This window comes from Castor canadensis, chromosome 11 (genome assembly GCF_047511655.1).
Source record: "Castor canadensis chromosome 11, mCasCan1.hap1v2, whole genome shotgun sequence".
Lineage (NCBI taxonomy): Eukaryota > Metazoa > Chordata > Mammalia > Rodentia > Castoridae > Castor > Castor canadensis.
Genome location: NC_133396.1, coordinates 117534184 through 117548956, shown reverse-complemented (window position 1 = coordinate 117548956; position 14773 = coordinate 117534184). Strand labels below are relative to the sequence as shown.

At 35.0% G+C, this 14773-nt stretch overlaps 1 protein-coding gene across 24 annotated transcripts in view; it reads right to left on the bottom strand.

Annotated features, from left to right (window-relative positions):
* Esrrg (estrogen related receptor gamma) overlaps positions 1 to 14773 on the bottom strand; it is a 556652-nt gene that overhangs the window by 60638 nt on the left and 481241 nt on the right. For all 24 annotated transcript variants that reach the window (XM_074048307.1, XM_074048306.1, XM_074048315.1 and 21 more), the window contains 2 exons: positions 7935 to 8045; positions 4179 to 4340 (listed from right to left, as the gene is read on the bottom strand). In XM_074048307.1, coding sequence (XP_073904408.1) covers positions 4179 to 4340; positions 7935 to 8045 — 273 coding nt within the window. The remainder of the gene's footprint in view (positions 1 to 4178; positions 4341 to 7934; positions 8046 to 14773) is intronic.

Sequence of the window (14773 nt, the reverse complement as noted above, 5' to 3'; positions counted from 1 at the left end):
GCCAAGTCAATGAGCAATTTTTGATACATTCTCTTAACTGAATCTTTTAACAAAAAACATTTTAGTGCAAATGGAAAATATTGGTTTTATAGCTTAGATTTCTGTTTCTTACAAAAAGAAATATAGCAAAAGACTATTTTATCACATCACCTTCCTGGTGTGGTTTTCATTTAGAACTTCCTATCTCCTGTATCCACTTGGGTAGGCTTTTTATTTTCCTGTTTGATGTCATTACAACAGATACCATTTTAAGAATGTAACTAAGAGGTTCTGAAACTTGCACAAAGTCCTTCTTCATCAATAGGTATTTATATGCCATGTTAAAAATAAATAAGGCAATCTGAAACTCTGCCATATTGAAAGAGGAAAAATGCTTTCATAGCTACATTCATTAATTTAATTGTTCAAATACCTTTCTGTTCTTTAAAAGTAAGCTGTCTGGTAAGACCTGTAAATACATTTAAGCCACTTGTATACATCAGCTAATATGGGTTATGATTTTATAAGAACCATCTGAGGAAGCACATTCTGCATTTTGCTAACAAAATTCCAGTGTGTGTATACAATAGTATTTTAATCAACCACAAAGAACAATAATAGATCGGACTATTGGGCTGATAATCGTCTTATCACACCCTGTGAAACCTAGCTCTAATATTTGATGGAGCCTCCATTACTTGGCAGCCCATTCTAAAAAAGGCCAACAATGGAGAGAGAATGAAGTCGAGTGTGCAGTACCTCCGTATCTACATAAAGGAGATTAGAGGCCACAGCGTTCCATTTTACAGCTCAATCATATTGTGTTAGCATGCGCTTATCCGAGCGCGGACGAAATTGAAAGAGAAATAAAAAAGAGTCAGGCAGATAGGAACCAGAAAAGCGAGGCATGAGCAATTTCCAAGGATATAAAAGGATGCTAATGGCGGGGCCCTGTCATTCTTAAAAAGGGCTATTAGGGCACCATCATCTGTTCTTGTGCCCTTATGCTCCTCCAGCTAAAGTCAAGCATTTTCTAAAGCCCTCATGATCTTTTTTCTTCTATAGATAAAGTATGGTCATGTTTCATAACAACACACTTTCCCATTTATGTGATTTATTAATGTAAGTCAACTAATTCTATTTACTGATAAAACCCCACTCCATATGTATTTTTCTTCAATATTTTCTTTCTTTGAATTCTTCACTTTTTATGTAGCAGAGTCAAGTGCACAAAAGTACATTTAGAGCAGTGCAGAAGGGCTACGGATCTGATCTTAGATGTTAAAATATATGTGTGTGTACACAAACTAAAAACAGCATAAAAATAACAATGCCTCAAATTTTTTAGCACAAGAGTTCACTTTCCTTTCAATGTAAACTTTACAAAAACGAAGAGTTTTGAAGTTAAGACTAAAATGGGAAATTTCAGTACTGATTTGCTTTTAATTCTGGTCTGAGCCCACTTATCAAGACTGGTTCATGTATCAAGAACATGATTTTACTTTTATCAAGGGAGAAATGTGACTTTAATCTTTCTGTTTTCTTTGCCTTACCTCCCTGTCCCACACTCCACATGGTTCTGTGTGGTTCTCTGATGCCCAGGAACTCAGAGCACCTTATCCTTCTACCACTTCAAAGTGCTGTCTGGCACACGTGTTGTTAAATTTTCAGTTAGTTCTTATTTTACTAATCCCTTTCTGAAAAGTCAAGATTTCCTCACAATCATTTCAAAAACACTCCAGGCATCATGACAATCAGAGCTGCGAATCATCATTCTATAGTGACCTGCTCTGGCATTTGGCATGGAAAGAGACTAAGGTCAGTCCCCACTGCTTCTCAGTTTCAGCTTCAGGCTGAGCACATAATCGTAAAGTCATTGTTTCCAACACTGGAAATGGTGTTACTTATGGTTATTTAAAGTTACCATCTTTATAAAAGTCATCAGAGCCCCTTTACTATGACAAGTTCCTTTATAAATTAATGGTTCCACTTAAATGCACAACAAGAACTACAAATTTATCATTGGCACTTCATTACCAGAACGCTTGGAAAGAGCTGTTGACTCTTACTGGTCTTTATTATAAATGTCTGTAAGATATTAAAATATTGTCTTACCAAATCCCTTTATTCAGGGAGATTTGAACAGGTTCATGAAATAATGGGTGAATTGGAATCATAGTGATGTAGATATTCACACTCTTGTCATTAATAATTAGTGATAACAATAATAATATTAATAATATCATTATCATTTTGAAATGGCTCATTAAAATACAATCTCCTAGGAGACTACAATGTCCTGATTTTATTCCAGGAAGCCAGGCTGAATATAAGTTTTGAAAGCACTGGATACACTGGTGAACTTGTGCATGTGTTTACCTGCTTCAAATCTGCCTTTGAACTGAGGATAATATTACCTGTTTCCTGGGTTAGCACAGTTCTTCTCAACTGGGGGGGCAGGAGGGATGTGCTGATGAAATTTTGCCCCCCTGAGGACTGATGGCAATATCTAAGGGTGTTTTCATTTGTTAGGGGTGCTACTGGCATCTAGTAGGTAGGAACCAAGGATGTTACTAAACATCTTATAAGAAACAGGACAGTCACCTACCTACAAGAAAGAATTATCTAGTTCCAAATATCAGTAGTGCAAGACTGGGAAATCTAGCTTAGAATAGTGATGTTTTGACATACTACACTAATACAAATGACATATCTTGATTATATTAAACAAGTATCTCTTGCAAAATCATATTGGATAATTAAAAGGCTCTGGTTTAGCAATGAAAAAAGGTATCTATAATACTTCAACAAATGCTAGTTTTGCTCATTCTATTTTAAAACCCTTCAATAACACTCTCCTGACAATGAGTTTTCATATACTGTTCGGGAGAATTCTGGAGATCCTCACTGCCAGAGTTCCCAAATGTCTTCAAATCTTTTAGTCTATCCTTTTTGTGTAACTCATATAGATTTGATTGCAATCCAAAAGCAGCATCAACCATCCACAGGATCAAATTCTCATTCTTCCTTGAGACATAGTAACCATCTTGTGAGTATTTTCTAAAAAATACACTCAAGCTCACCTATTTAACTAGTTTTGACTTAATTTGGGGTGCTTTATTAGCAAGCAGTGTAAGACAAAGTAGCTGGTATAATACAGAGTGATGTTTAAATTAGTTTACAATTTGCTTGGCCTCATCTAGAACTGCACTGAACAAAGCCATTCAGAAATGTCAGCTGTGTTCCTAACCACTGTAACAAATTGTCGCCTGAACGCTGCACACCTAATGACTTCAAATTAGCTTCACTGCGATATCGCCTGACAGTTCGTTACGACTGTTAGCAACATAGCTGGCGTATCATGACCAATAAATTGGTTTCAGTGTGGGCTGGGAAAGGAACTTCCATCAATTTGATTAAAGAAATTACTGTAGCATTCAAAGCATAAAGACAAACTAGTTTAAGGAGACAGAAATAAGTTAACTGTACCAGAAAAACATTGCTTATCATTCAAAAACTTGTCTATAAACTATTTGGAGATCAAAGTCCAAATAAATAAAAAATAATGCAGGTAGAATACAAAAATTCTCAAAACTTGTGATCAGATATCTGTTGTTTTGACATGTTAGGATAAGTGAAGGAAAAATGTAATAGAATATTTTAAAATACTAACTTTAATTTATCATATGAGAAAACTTATCACCTTAGTTTAACATTTATTTTCACAATTTATATAAAAATTCATGGTAAATGTGTCCTTGTTAACCAAAGCAAAACTTATATATGAAGAGTAACTCAATATAAATAACCCCAGGAACAACAAATGGGTGATTCCTACAAGAGAGAAAGGCACATTACACTAATGCTGACAATAACATTTTTAAAGTAAAAATAAAAAGGAGGAAAAAACACTCAGAATGTAAAAAAAAAATAAATAAATTTTTTAAAAGTTATATTCTTATATTTTATTGGCAACAATACCTTCACATATGAAAAAACAACAAAAACCCAAAGTTTTTGTTACCAATATACAAGGATTCATGATTGTAAAGATCAGAAAAGATCTTAATTGTGAAAAAAAACAAGTGTAAAGGTTAAAAAAATCCCATGAGAAAAATTTTAATTTATCCAAATCTACATATGTAATCCAGAGAATTAACTGCAATCTTTTATTTTCTTTTGCTTTTCAGAAATTGTACCTGGAATATGCTTCGCCCATCCAATGATAACCACCAACTCTCGGTCAGCCAAGTCACACAGTGTAGTGAGGGCTTTGATGTCACTGTCAGGGACGGTAGGGTCAGGCATGGCATAGATCTTCTCTGGTTCAGCCACCAACAAATGTGAGACAATCTTGTTATCTGCAGGATCAGACCAGAGCACTACAGGATCACTAGTAGTATCATCGCTCTAATACAAACCCTATAGTACTTTATGATTTTAAACAATAATTCAAATAATCTACAGTAAACCCAAAATATTTCATTTATGGCCCAATACGTATGTAATAAACAGTGTCCAGGAAAATTCGCATAAAGAAATAAGCCCCTGCAGTCCTAATGGGATGTATTCCTTTATTCTTTGCTTTACCTGCTTTTGCTAGAATTGAAGCATCTGTGGGGCAGTGAAGACTTTTATAGCAAACAGATAAGAAAAGTTAGATGCCTTCTGGGTTTGTTCTTTGATTCTTACATGGAATTTGGAGAAGCTGATTAAACAGTATACACAGCTTTAATGCAAAAACCTAGAGAAAAATCACTGAACTATAGGCTCTAATGGAGAAAGCAAAGAACTACTTATGCTCACAGTCACAATGTGCATGGAAGTCATTAATTGTCTTTATTCCTTTAAAGAGCAGAGGTCAGGGCCCTTCTGCCTGGGTGAATTATTGACTATATAATTTTATCTCTATGGGATGCATTAAATAGGAATTTCTTTCCTTTCTCCCAATCTCCACATGTCCAGCCAACCTTCTAAATATAGTTACTATCAGTTTCCATAAAAATCCTCCTACCTATAATCTTCTAGTATTTTTCCTTCCGAGTGCCTAATTCTTTAATCTTTGATTTTCATCTGTTGCCTTTAGTAGTTCATTTTCTGGTTCAGATTTATCTGTCTGAAATTTGTGATATATATTTTAAAATCTTTCCTAAAATAAACACTAGAAACAAATGGAAAACATCCCATGAAATGTGTTCGATTGCTCATGGGCATGGAGAGTTTATAGGAAGGGTTGTGAACCTGGCTCAAGGAATGATTTTTCTTGTTGGCCCAATTTTCAATTTCTGTATGTTGCTTTCAATTTTATACTTTCTTCTAAGTGAGGACATACAAATGGGTAAGAATAAACATGCATAGTTAAATGTTCTGTGTAGTACTATTCTAGGAAAGCAGGGCATTTAATAGGATCCTTGTGAGCAAAGTCAAAGTTTTGACTGTATTTACTAGACCATTTGCCTGGCACTCTCAGTTTTCAACAGGTTTCACTCAAAATGACAATACTACAAAGTTAGAATTAACTTTGTAATTTGTATTCTTTTAGTGTTCTAAGGAAATGACAAAGAAACTTATCCAAGCCACAACTAGCACTTTTTCTGATCTGAGATTTGCAGTTTATTACTATGACTATAGGAATTATATTTATTTCAAAGTCATCAGATCACCAGTCATTGGCAGTAACATCCAAAGATCATTCAATTGAATATGCAGATTTAGGAGGAAACATTCCCAATATCCCATTTTCCAGAAAGTAATAATATTGTATAGATTCTATCTTAACTTGTAAGATGTGCAAAGAATGGCATGTATTTCTTATATACAGTACAGAAACAACACCCTGTATTTTTAGGTTGTGCTTGGAAAAGTCTCCACTTTCCCAACTCTGACAATGTGACAAAACCTGTCAGCAAAAAGGAGATTCTCAGGATGGGAAGAAAATGCAAAAGTAATGGCACAAAAATGTAACCAAAGGAAATCAGGATTCTGGATTCTTTTTTTAAGACAGGAAAAATACAATCTGTTTTACCCAAGTCAATGGATACTTGACTTGAGGTGTCAGAGAAATTTGGTAGAAGCTTAGAAATTCCCATCGCTCAGAAAATGGAATAGCCAGAAGCACTGTTTCTAGGTAAATCTTATTTAATGTTTCCTAATTAGAATCAATAGAACCCAATTTTCATTCTTGGGCCTTTATAGTACACAAACAATCAGGGTGCAGAAATGTCCCTAGCCACTTCCTCAGAAAAGCCCATACAGTCTCTTGACACTTATCTGACAAGATCTGAAAATTAAGTTTTATAAATGTTTGTTACAAAAACACGCTAATTGGATGGACTAAGGAAAATTAACACGGAGGCCTTTAGATAATGAGTAATGATTTATTAGGAGTCCTCTTTATCTCAGACAAATGGAGCTCACTGAAATTGCTGTAATCTTCTTAAAGGTACTTGACAAACCACTTCCTATTTTTCAGGTTTACACACAAAACGATAGATGTTCCTTTACTGTGTTGAACAAATGGGCTGGTGCTCATTTTGCTTTCTTAGAGGAAATTATCAATGGTTTCAGTCAATGTTTGCATAAAATAAATGAGAAATGGACAGCCTGTACATTACCGAATCAAGGAAAACTAAACCTCTAATGAAATTAAGCATTAGTGTTTATTGCATTTTATTGTATTATCAGAAAGTTTTTTTATTATAATGTGCAAAATCTGCTTAATGCAGTCCTGGACTGTATTTGCAGAAGGCCAAACAGCTTATGCCGGCTGAGGAGGAGATGCCAGATTGGACAATTGAAGGTATAATCAACATAATGTTTTTTGGAACGGCAAAAGGAAACTATGCCATATGTTCACTGAAGCTTTAATTTTATGTAAAACTGGTTGTTTTTCCTTTGACATAGCTAAAATGTCCTTTCATTTACAGCTCAGGGTCTGTTTTATTTATTTAACAGATTCCCATATGCTCATATGGATGGTGCACAGCAGTGACCTCTCCTGGACAATCCAAATTAGAAGTGGACACTTTCTCTTCCCACGCCTTTTCTATAACTGCTAAAGTGGCGACTTTCTCTGGCAAATGTGGCTTGTGACTTCTGTGACAAAGAGAGCTAAATGCGGGGATTCTTCCACCACAGCACCTCCCAGTGCCTAGTGTGAATTTCATGCATAGACACTCTACTTTGCTAGCTCTGCTGCACTACAGCTATTAACTGATTTTTCAGAAAATAGGATATAGTTATTGCCTCAATCTGTATTCCAGCTCTTTTTAGTTAATGACAAAGAGAATGGGGTTTGCACTGTAGCAATGTACCAGTCATTCTTTCACATTGTAACCTGGCATCATAAAACCATGGGCTCTTTAAAAACAATTCATCATGCCCATAAGGGCACCTGAGATGGAACCACCAACCTATGCTTGTTATTAGTAGGGATAATTCTTGTTCTAATCTATTGCTAGCTAGCTGTTAACCTTCTATAGCTCCAAATTAATGAGGCCCCTAATGTATTTTCATTGGGAGGTTGAGCAGCCAAACTCATTTACTTAGTGAAAAACTACAAAAATCACTTTCTTGTGAAATCTGAAACGAACAGCTCCAATGAACTAATGATCACAGTATGATCTATTTTATGTACCTCTGCAAATAAAGATAACCAGTAAATGTAAAATTCACACTATATCAGTGAGGTATTAATATGCTCATGCATGCACAAAATGACTAGGTGCTGAAAGGTTGGAGGAGAGTACATAATAGACATTTTTAAAAGACAAAAAAAGATAATTAGTTGAGTTGCCATTGCTTTTCACAGAAAATACAATCTCTATTCCCACTGTTCTCCAAGAAACAGAAGTCTCCTTGGAGTCTGTAGAGATGGTTATGCCAACACTGATGTACACAAAGCTGAATGGGAGGAGCTTATGTCCTGGGAAGCCAGACACTTCTGCTGTACTTACATGGCTTTTTGGCTGGCTGAACGAGCTGAGGGTTCAGGTATGGGCTGTTCTCTGCATCTATTCTGCGCTTGTACTTCTGCCGACCTCCACGTACTCTGTCAAGACGCACCCCTGTGGGCAAAGACAGGCACTGGCTTACTTTTTAGGTAGCTATCTTTAAAACCAACCAAACACATTGACAGATTTCCCGAGAAGCACTTTGGAAACAGCCAGTAGAATGCAGAATGGTGCATGGGTATTCAAGAAAGGCAAAAATGTGAAATTGCCACATTTAGATGTGGTTGGAAACCCCACACAGATAATAGATCTGAAAAACAGTTTCTCCAAAGCCATCAAAGTCACTATTTCTACATCAAAGGTAGATGTCCACATGAATTAATACAAAGAAGCTGCTTCCTATTGTTGTCATTGTTGCTGCTAGTGTAGTTTCTCAAATTAAAGACACTGGTATTTTACACCCTAGTCATCAGTCACTCCTGAAAGCTGTTTGTAGGACCCAGCAGACCATGAGAAGAAGAACAATCCAGGCCTCCATCAGAGGACTCAGTGTGGAGCTACAGAACTGAATGGAATAAGGAGTACATTATCTGTTGGGAGCTGGAATTATGCTACCCAAGACTCAGTTCTGTGAGCTACATGTATCGTTCCATATTTAAATGACAATATGCCCCATGAGGGGAATGTTATTTACAATTTGACACACATTTGTATTTCTGTAATAGATGGGAAAACTAAGAAAGAGTAGGCTGAGTTGATTGACACAGGGTAGAAAGAGGAACTTTCTGAAGAAAGACTTCAGAGGGCTAGGATGTTGAAAAAAGGGCAGATGGACAGGGAGTACAAAAAGGTGAAGCTGGAAAGTATTCAAAACTAGACAGGCTTAAGTAAAACTGCTCCCCAACTAGTAAGGGTATGGGTCAAGAGAGGTTTTGGATCATGAGATTAAATGTTAAGAAAAAAAGGAAAGAAGGGGATTAAGATTATAGACAGGTTTCATTTAGATGAACGGGGGGGAATAGTGGGGAAGAAGCTAATAATCTAGTTTCCGGTCTGTAGTTTTAAAGTTTAGTGAATTACCACCCAAATCTTTAACAAATTAAGGGAGTAAGAGCAAGAAGAGATCCTTTTTGTGCTATTAAGTTTTATCTTAACTGATATAACAGTATAACATTATCCATTAATGGAGGTACAATACATATAAACATATGTATGATTATGTCACTTATGAAACCTATCATATACGAATGAAAACATGCTAAAAATAATAAATAAATATATAAATTCGGTCATTCGATGAATTATATTTTGGCATTTCTCAGACTGTTTACAAAACAAATTTGGTTTAAACATCATCAGTGTTATCAGTTTACTTACGGCCTCTCAGAGCCACTAATATGCAAATATACTCTGTAAAACTGTATGAGGGAGATATAGAGCAGATGCAATGTTTTAAAAACCAAGAAATGCTTCTTTGGAGTATTTATTAATATCATGTAAAACATGCATTTTGGGTAATCTGAATTATATGCAACAGTTTGGTAAAGATCAATGTATTTCTGTTTATATGTTATTCAAATGTTAAGCATTATTAGAAACTCAAGATATGAAAGAAAATAACAATTTATCGTATTACTTAATAATAGTACTTAAAAGTTCATTACATTTTAGTAGGATACACAAATATTTAGTTCTCAATAAAGCTGGAATTGTTGTACTGACACATCAGAGTACAAACTAATAAAGAGAAAACTTCAAAAGCAGTTAAACAGGTTAGACAAAAATCAAAAAACAAAGAAGTTAGATGAAGCTTTTAAGTGTTCAATGAAGACAGGCTTCATGGTCATGCCTGTAATCCCAGACTCCGAAGCTTGAAGCAGGAAGAAGGTAAATTCAAGGCCAGCTTGGGATACATAGCAAGACCCTGTCTAAAGAAATAAGGAAGGAAAGGAAGGAAGGAAGGAGGGAGGAAGGGAAGAAAATAAGGAAGGAAGGAGGGAGAAAGAGAGGAAGGAAGAAGTCATTGAAAACATGACAAAGAAGCTATTCTACCTTTTTTCTTTCTTTTTTTAATTTTCTTTTGGTGCTGAGTATCAAAGTAGGGCTTCATCCACCTTAGGTAAATGCTCTACCACTGAGCTACTTCCTCAGGCCCTATGTTTCCTTATTCTTGCCTTTAAGGCTCTTCATATCTACAGTAGAATTCCATTCTTTTCTTCATCTAATTCCTGAATAACTATTTTTGTTGCATCTGTAGTTAGTAAAGTTTAACATCTTCTACTTTCTTACCCATTTATTTTATTTTATATTCTCATCTCATCCTCTTCAAAACTGTCACCAAGACATTTTTACAGTTTACTATGGAGGTCACATTTTAATCTTGTCATCTAAGATACATTCAAACCTGTTCCATTAAAACATTTTTTTTAAATTAAAAATAGTATTAGAATATAAGCATATGACATTAGTTGTATCTCCATGTGTTTGTCATCTGAGTCCAACCCAATGAGAACATTTAATATGATATTACAGGTGGCAAGAGAATGCAAAGAGGAACAGATAGATAATGACACAAAACCTAAAGAGTGAAGGAACATTTTAGACATCTCTGAAACTCGTAGAACCAAGTAAGCTTAGAGAATAACCTTGACTGGGTACATGAACTCCTCAATTTCCTTTTGTTGCTTGTCAGAGAATGTATTCACCATTAGACAGGCAGTCTCACATACCAAACAACACACTACAAAGCCACTGCTAGTGGTTTCTAACAATGTAGTTTGTCTATGGAGAAGACTTACAGAAGAGAATTGTGGTTGAATGACTTGATCCAAAATCCTGGCTGGTGACAATGTAAACACACAGCCATAGAACATTTAAGTCACCAACTGGCTTAACCAGTCTGGCCATGTGCTATACCCACGCAGAAAAAATACCATCAATTGTGAGAATTTTTATTCTGTATTATGGGTTATTTTTGTAATTGTAGAGACATATTTTTTCATATTGTTAAGTAACTGCCATGACTACGCGGGTCCCTTCCAACTTTAAAAACTGATAGAAATATTCATATTACTTTCTCCATGCTCCATATCAATCACTTATGTCCCCACAACCATCTATCCCTTCCTGTGTAGGTAGGTGAATATCTATCTATCTATTATTGATCTATCTATCTACCATCTGTCCATCCATCGGTTCATTCCACCCATACATCTATCCAGTTTCTAAATATTCAGGAACTTTTTATATACACTATGGTTTTACTTTATTTCCTAAAATAAAAATCAATTTGCCAAAGCATTCTTTTATGATTTGTTATTTTATTCATATGACACCCAGTAGAAAAAAAGACTAGCTACCGATACTCATAAAAATCAGATTAATTATTATATAGTAAAAGTTGACAGAGACTCAATATCTGTGAAAGTGTTCCCGACAAGTTTAGATAACAATTAATGGCAAGAGTTTCTTTAGTCAATGTGTTTTAAAGAATCATAATAATGTACATGTGTGAAAATTTCATTGCCTGCTAAAAGTAGGCAGACACTGATAATTTCAAATACTTCAAATCAAGTAAATAATATTTACTTCTGCTTTTAACCTCTTTTCAAAATCTAGAAAACCTGCCTCTATGTCTCTCCTGGTGGGTTATTACTATCACCATCATGATTACTTCATTTTGCTGTCAGACTTCATACTCTGTGACATGTGTGAACCAAAATACTAGTAATGTACAGTTACAAATGTTTATCATACTGGAACTTACTCATCAATTTATTTCATTACATTTGGGGAAAACGCTACCCAAGCAAACCAGTTCTAGTAAACACAGCTACACGCATGTGATGTAGCTCTGAAAGTTAAATTGGCTGAAAGATATTTAAACATGTAAACACAGCTTCTTTATTGGTGTATCATTAAGAATAGATAGATTTATTCATGTGAGTCATAATAATATATGAACTTAAATTTTAATTTAATTTTTATTTTTAAGTGGTCTGATAAAATAATACTGAACAGGTATCTTTAAATTACATATTTTCAATATAATTCTATTTGTAAATGTTTCCTCTCCCCAAAATTTAAACATTAAAAATAAGTCAACACAAATCAAACACCTAGTCACAAATGAGGTTCTATCAGAGAAAATCAAACATCAGATTAGGAAAAACACCTCTCACATTTTGAACTCAATGGAAACAAGTTCTGCATAATTGAGATGGTACACATTTTCCTTTTAGAAGCTAATTTCAAGAAATAAAAGGTAGATTGCCAAAAACAGAAGTGTTTAACCAAAATTAAATCAAGCACATTGAAGATTCTATATTGCACCTGCAAGGACATAGGTGCAGTGCATATGTAAATGATATGCTGAGTTTAAAAAGAGCTGGGCATGTTGACTAGAGTCTGCCATCTTTGTTACTTAGGAGACAAAGAACAGGAGGATCATGATTCAAGGGCAGCCCAGACAAAACGTTTGAAAGACCCCATCTCGACCAATAAAGGCTGGGGATGGTAGTGTGTACCTGTTATCTCAGCTATGCAGGAAGCATAAATAGAAGGAATGCAGTCTAGGCTGTCCCAGGCATAAAGTGAGACCCTATCTCCAAAATAAACCCAAGCAAGAAGGGCTGGGGTCATAGCTTAAGTGATAGAGCACTCACCTAACAGTGAGGTCCTGACTTTAAAGCCCAGTACTGAAAAAAAAAAGCATAGTATGCATGACAGAATAGTTTAGTTCTTTTTCTGACTTTTTCAGTAACTAGCTCTGTCTATTGTGATGAATCTGAACATATTTATTTTTCCAAATATAAGATGGATGTAGAGAAAGTATCTTCCCTGTTGTTTTGCTATAATGATACAATAAAACCATATCATGGTTTTATACAAATGCATATTTTAAATATTTTATGAACCTTAAAATGTCAAGTTAAAATAGGGAAGTTGTTATTTTATTGAAATAGTGCTATATTACTTTATTGAAATACATTTTTTTATCACGGTCATTTACAGAATATCTATCCTCATGGAGTCTGACAATCTACTCCATCTCAATTCACTAGATGGATTTGGGATATAATGGAGATCCAGTTCTTATACCAAAGAATATAAAATAAATAAAGAGGCTATTTGATATCTGAATAATTTTTAGAAATATATGGTACAACGTTTTCTTTACTACCCACTCCTATCATAAATAATATCATTTAGATATTTGAGCAGATTAGAAAAGATACAGAAACAAGTAAAAAATACTTCAAAAAATAAACCAGACATGATGTCTCACACATGAAATCCAAGCTACCCAAGTGGCTGAATAAGAGGATCACTTGAGTTCAGGAGCTTGAGATCAGCCTGAGTAACACAGTAAGACTCTTACCTCAAAAACCTTTTTAAATAAAACATGCTTTTCCTGAGTTTACCGTAAGTATGAAAAGTTAAATAGTGAATTTATAATTTTCCAATGAACCTAGTACATTTAAAAGGTTCAAAGTCAACATTTTAACACAAAGAAACATTAATATTTTTTATCGGGACCTGGAAAATACAAATTGGTCATAACAAATATCAATCTAATTCAAATATTGCCACTGAAGATGACAAACCTGTCTCTTCATTTTTACAATCTGTCCCCCACCCCCGGCCACCAGTGTTGGGGATCAAACCCAGGGCCTTGCTCATGCCAGGCAAGCACTAGACCACTGAGCTACATCCCAGCCCTGCACAAACAATTTCTGCTTGGACATCACTTGTAAACCACTTTTGTAAAAGTTTTAAAATGAGTCTTTTCCCAGGAAATAAGATACCCACAATGTGCAAGGTTTGACAGGATGTGGAGTTTATTGAGGCAATTGGATTTTCTATTCATGTGAAGACTGCTATTATCTTTCTTAAAAAAATAAAAGATCTTAATAGTTGGCATTACCTACCTAATAGAACGTTTCACATTGCTTCTTCTTTGAATACTGCATGTGCATACATTGCCACAAGGGAATTATAGATCTTATACATTGTCAAAATTTACAAAATTGAGAAAGCAAGAGTAGGGCAAGGAGGAAAAAATATGCTGTGAGGCAAATACACACCAATAGATATAAAAGAGTTCAGCCCACGGTCTTCTTAGGTCAGCTAATTTTAAGCCTACATTTTATGCTTAAATGCAAATTTTTATAATATTATATAGTCCATAGTCAGAACCATTTTTCACATTATAATAGCAAAAGTCAGAGGCATTTCATAGGATAATAAAAAAAATCCTTCCCTTCAGAGAATTATACAAGAAACCCTACCTTACTTTCTTAGTTTAAAGGTAAGACATTTGTTATGTTGTATCCAAACAAAAGTTTGCTAGAAGACATTGACTATACAGACCTCTGGAATAATTAAGAAGGATACAAACAAGTCCCATTAAACTAAAAGAATTTTGAAAAGTTAGAATAATATTAAATAAGGTATGTTAAGTAAATTATCAACCATGGATGAGGTGGAAAAGCAATGAGGGAAAGAATTTGGGACTCTACTGCACTGTAGGTCTCCCTGATACTGTAGCTCCCCATGCTGCCTACGAGCACTTCCCTTCTTCCTTTTAGGAAGAGAATGTAGCAACACCCTTGAACTCCTGGAGATTTTAGAAGCAACCATCATAAACAGAAGGTAGAGAAAATCCCTTTGAGGAACCATAGGAAGAGAGGATTAGGCAGATTAGCAGTCTCAGACACAGCAGCGGGAATTTTAGTGGCAGCCTTGATGGGGCTTTCCTTTGGGACCATATCCAGAGTATTTGTGCATATTTATAGGTTTCTCAGTAAGGGGATGAGTGGAAATTATTTGTATATTCACAT